The sequence below is a fragment of the Nicotiana tomentosiformis genome, chromosome 12 (assembly GCF_000390325.3).
Source record: "Nicotiana tomentosiformis chromosome 12, ASM39032v3, whole genome shotgun sequence".
Lineage (NCBI taxonomy): Eukaryota > Viridiplantae > Streptophyta > Magnoliopsida > Solanales > Solanaceae > Nicotiana > Nicotiana tomentosiformis.
Window position 1 is genome coordinate 122,199,710 of NC_090823.1, and position 5,464 is coordinate 122,205,173.

A 5,464-nucleotide genomic window follows, 5' to 3' on the forward strand; every position below is an offset into this window, starting at 1 on the left:
TTTAAGGAATATCAACATATATAACTAAGAGATGCAGAAAAATTAATGTAACCTTGAGCAGTTAATCTGAAATTGAGACATAACTAAATAAGATTCAAGTTATATATATATATATATTGAAAGTGTAAAAATTTTATCAGGTTATTGTATCGTATAGAAAGGATTGCTTATTGTTATCGATCAATTTTACCTGATGGTGAAAAAATCTTTATATTGTCTTGAAACTTCAACCCTCAATAAAATACCTGATTGAAGTTTGGGAGAAATATGAAGTGAAACAAATGGAAACTTTAAACGTAGAAAATCACACGACAATTTTTCATAGCTAGGTTCATAAGAGTAAACAAACCTTCCAAAAGTTACAATTCAGTGAAAGAAAAGCGAGGGAAAAAATCGCATTTTACACAAACACAATAAACAACAACAACATACCCGGTGAAAAATCCATAATTGGAGTTTGTGAAGGTGCGTGTACGTAGACCTTACCCTTACGGCCTTATCTTGTCAGAGATACAGAGGTTATTTCTGACAAACCAAAGAACCTTGATTACTCATTACAAACTTAATTATAACGAACATCCTCTTAATGAAGAGTGTAGCAGCTGCACGAAAGTCGTTGCACCTTAAGTACATAGCAAGAAATTACTTTCTACGTTCAAAATCCTCCCAATTACTTTCACCAGTATTAGGTCCAGCACTTGAATTAGAATTCCCAAAATGAAATGGAAATCTCAGAAAATCTTCTTCTTTCTGATTATAACCAACTTCTTGTTCCTGCTCATGAGATGTTCCTTGTTGTAATGCCAATGATGTATTCGGTAACGATTCCGAAACAAAACCTTCTGATATTGGTTGATAAAAATTTGGCGAAACCCCAAAATTCATCTCAAAATTATTTCCATCACGAAGCAACTGTGCGTAGTGATGCACATTAGGAAAATGTTCTTGAGACAAATAATTAGGCTGAAAATAAGGGAGATTAATATTGTGATTATTATTATTATTATTGGAGCTAGTAGCTGAAAATTGCTGACCAACTATGCCAAACTCTTGTGTAGTATTGGTGAGAAAACTAAATTCAGTTTTGCCTTGAACTCTTTCAGGGAAATTGAGTTTAGCTTTATTGCCTTTGAATTTAAGTGCAGCTTCATCATAAGCAAGTGCTGCAGCTTCAGCAGTGTCAAAAGTTCCAAGCCAAACTCTAGCAGCTTTTTTTGGGTCACGTATTTCGGCTGCCCATTTTCCCCATGGTCTTTGTCTTACTCCTCTATAATGCCGTTTTCTCTGCTGATTTCCTTTTCATACACATATAACTAATTATTCATAATCAACTAGTAACATGAAATATAAGGTAATTAAGCAACTACCAAAAACACGTTAAATTGTATTGATGGTATAAAAGTTTATTTACGCATTGACCGTTGGATATAAGATAAATCCATATATAACAAGAATGTTGATCACATAATTTAATAAAAAAGAAAAAGAAACCATGGAGTTGTTAAAAATAGAATCCTGATAATATTTGTTGACTTTTGTATTCTATAGAAAAATCAAGTGACTATAAACGAGTTTTTCCTCTCTTTTTCATTTTTTTTTTTATATTTCTTTCATTGAACTAGGAGTACTTAAGGAAACTAGGAGATCAACTAAGGTTGTTTTAGCTGAGAAGGTAGATACCTATGTGTGAAGAATATTTTTGTTCTAATATATAAATAAGCAATGAAAAACAAGTTTAACAACTTAGATAAGAATAAAATTAAGATTACTTAGATTAATTATTGTCACACAGACCATCTACAACGCTTAAGGAAAAAAAATGCAAGTACAAAATATATCACATAATAAGCCATACGATAATCCCTTTATTTTATTTTGTTAGTGAAGATCGATCATAACAAGGATGGAAAAATATGTTCTTTAATTAATTAAAGAAAAAAGGGGGCTCAAATATATATAATAATATGATGTAATACCTTGTTCTTGGATGGACTGAGATTGGTTTTGCAGATTCGCACCAGTTGATTGAGTTAGGGTTAATGGATTAATTCCATGCACGGACGAATTAACCGAAGAAATATTGGTAGTATTATTATTATTATTAGTGTTGCCAATAACTTGAGAAAGAACAGAAACCATAGCAGACATGTCATGTTGAGATCGAGCTGAGTAGAAAGGGAAAATAGGTTCTTCTTCATTTGTATTAGTAGTTGTAGTATTCGTGTTATCCACTTTCTCCTCCGATTCATTGGCTGAAAAGGGCCTCTTCCCATACCTTCGATCCACGATTGCTACCTTTGTAATATCTTTAGATATTGTTAATTTAAAGCAGCAGACGAATCAGTGGGTTTCAGATACTGAATCGTTAGATCGAAAGAAAACTACGAGTTTGTAGTTGCTATGAAGAGAAAGGACATGGAGTAAATGTAAGACCAAGGTGCAAGAAGAAGTATATATGGATATGAAGAAGAGAATAAAGAGGAAGGAAATGCTAGGGTTTACTACTCGAACTATTTATACTAATGGGAACTCTTATTTGCTAAGCGTGGAAAGAATATATGTGGCTCATACTTTTTGGTTACGGCTGGCTTTTTTACTAATTTTGGATGGTACATTTTTCTGCTACTTTAATCTCTTGTCCTTATCTATTATTATTATTATTATTATTATTATTATTATTATTATTTTCATTTTTTTTTAATTCTATTACCTCTACTTTGGTTATGTTTACTATATTTTATATTAATACTTTTTTTCTTCTAGTATTTTTATCTTAGCTTTTTACTCTGGTATTTTTCGTACTTGTTTTGAAAATAATTTTTTTCGGCCGAGAGCCTATCAGAAACAACCTCTATATCTCACGTAAGGTAGGAATAAATATTGCATACATCTCACCCTCCCAAACTCTTGTTGTGGAATCATACTTGGCATGTTATTATTGATGTTGTTCTTCAATCTCTTCTCCTATTATTAAAGTATTTTGGTATAGCACTCATTCGTTGATCAATAGTATGGGATCAGGTTCATATTGATAGATCTATTGACAGATTATGTATATGCTAACAGTCAAATGAAATATAGTATTAATGATGGAAGAAACGAAAAGAAATCAAATGAAGTTCCAGTTTTCAAAGTTTTATTGTAATTAATTAATCAAGATAACGAAGTCCGCTTTTTACTTTCAAGCAATCATTCACATTTATCTTTTTTATCCTATTTTAACATATTTGACTTGTCAGCCAAAAATAATTATAATTACTAGTCAAATATACAAAAATATACCATGATCATTTATAAAATATATATATATATATATATATATATATATATATATATATATATATATATATTTGTATATTAAATATTAATATACAAAAATTATACGTTTTTCGGCTATTATTTTGGAAGGCAACTATACATTGTAGATTCTAATATTATAAATATATAGTATGCAATCCATTTGTCCACATGAATAACCTACGTCTTGAAGTTTTATTCAACTGTAGTTTATAATGAGAAAGAGCAGAAAAAAATGGGGATATTCTTAAAGAAAAACATGTTAATTATAAACCAATATCGTATATGAAGATGATGTTCACTTGTTTGAGGTAGGGGTATACATAGGTCGGGTTGATTTTATAATTACTAAATTAAACCAATTGTGTCTGGTTATTAAATCTAAAGACCAAACCAAATCGGCCAATAAAATTCGATTTTTTCAATCTCGGTTTTCTCGGGTTTTCGGGTTATTCGAGTTTTTTCGGTAAAATCTTCGAAGCACAAAATATATAACTTGTGCTCAAAATATTTCTTTAATCCTAGTAAGATACAACTATATAAGGTATTTTCTAAGAAAATAATACAAAATATGAGATGTGTCATGGCATTATCCTAAAATATTCAACAATAAAGACAATAAAATTATGTAATATACATATTGCTAATTAAAAAGATATAATAAAAATAAACATAATGTAAAAGTACTAAGTCATGCTAAAATAAGTAAACTAATAAGGGAGTATTAATTACATGACTAAAGGCTAAAGAAAAAAAATAGGTTATGCATTTTTATCTAAATTTTTGCAAAACAAAAAACAGATATTCAATACATTGTCGTTCGTAGTATTGAATTGAATGTCTTTTGTAAGCATTAGTATTGATTTGATTTTGGTTTGGGCTTTTGTTAGCATTATCTGAGTTACTAATATTAATGGCTATAAAACTTATTGGAACATTCAAAAGTTCTAAGTCCAACCTTGAAATAATATCTTAAAAGATAAAATTATGAAAAATTTTAAAAAATATTTATAAATTACATCACAATAAGTATATTTTTATATTAAATATATCTAAAATTTCTATATATGTAATGTCGGATTGGTTTGGTTTCGGTTTGACTTTCTTTAGTTAAAATCAAACCAAACCAATTATGGCCAGAGTTTTTTTCCAACACCAAACCAAATCAAACCAAATCATAGTTTGTTTGTTTTTTCTTGGTTTGATTCCGATTGTCGGGTTGGTGAGATTTATCGATTTTCTTTGTACACCCCTAGTTCGAGGTAAATGCTAACTTACTGGAAATGATTAGCATATATCCTAAATTCTTAATCATCATGTCATTGAACAAATAAAGTACATGTGATTATTTAAAAATATTGATGTTGAAATCTATCTTGAAATTGGAAAGATAAAACAAAGTATACACTTTCTTCTTCATGGTTAATAGTTTGTTTGGCTAAGAGCCTGTTTGGCCAAGTACTATTTTTCTCAAAAAAATACTTTTTAAAAAATTAAAGTTGTTTGGCCAAGACGGAGAGTACTTTTGGCCAGCAGCAGAAGCAGATTTTTGGGAAAAAGCAGAAAATTATAGCTTCTTTCAAGAAGCAGAAGCGAAAACAGAAAATTAATTTATTCAAGACAAAACTATCCTCACTATAAATTTATATTTTCCAAATTATTCCTTATTGATTTAAGTTTTTTTTTTTTTCTGTTTCTAGGTTTTGCCATTCTTTTAGATTTAAAGATTTCATATACATGAATCATATTGTAACTTTTCAAAAAATTTATTGACTATTTTTATTTTTTGATTTTTTCTTTGTGTAATATCTTGTAACTTTCCAAATTATCTTCATCTTTTCTTACACTAAAACAAATTATCTACATCCTTCTTTGGATTATCAATTTTCTTCTTACAAATAATTATTTATAATTTCTTCTCTTATAGGCTATTAATTACTGATCTTTAAAACTGTTATCAAATCTAATTTGTGAAAATTACCTACAAATAGATAATAAATTTATAATTGCATCGCATAATCTATATAGTTTTTTAAAAAGAAGAAAAAGCCTCCACACTAAGCCAAATGGCAGCCTCGCAATAGGCCACTTGGCAATTCAAGACAAAGTTAGTTAGGTTAGGTAATAATTAGTTTTTTTTTGAATTTAAATTTAAAAAAAATTAAAT

General features: G+C 28.9%; 1 protein-coding gene across 1 annotated transcript; it reads right to left on the bottom strand.

Annotated features, from left to right (window-relative positions):
• Positions 1 to 297: 297 nt before the first annotated feature.
• On the bottom strand, positions 298 to 2,488 carry LOC104084607 (ethylene-responsive transcription factor ERF113-like). Its single transcript, XM_009588509.4, has 2 exons — positions 1,977 to 2,488; positions 298 to 1,295 (listed from the first exon to the last, which is right to left on the bottom strand). The coding sequence occupies exons 1-2, from the start codon at positions 2,146 to 2,148 to the stop codon at positions 643 to 645; spliced, it is 825 nt and encodes a 274-aa protein (XP_009586804.2). The 5' UTR covers positions 2,149 to 2,488; the 3' UTR covers positions 298 to 642.
• Positions 2,489 to 5,464: the final 2,976 nt, after the last annotated feature.

Excerpts from the sequence above, each read along its gene's own strand:
- LOC104084607 (XM_009588509.4), bottom strand. The coding sequence starts at position 2,148 with ATGTCTGCTATGGTTTCTGTTCTTTCTCAAGTTATTGGCAACACTAAT. Across the intron at positions 1,296-1,976 it reads TCAGTCCATCCAAGAACAAG|GAAATCAGCAGAGAAAACGG; the intron begins GTATTACATCAT and ends GTGTATGAAAAG.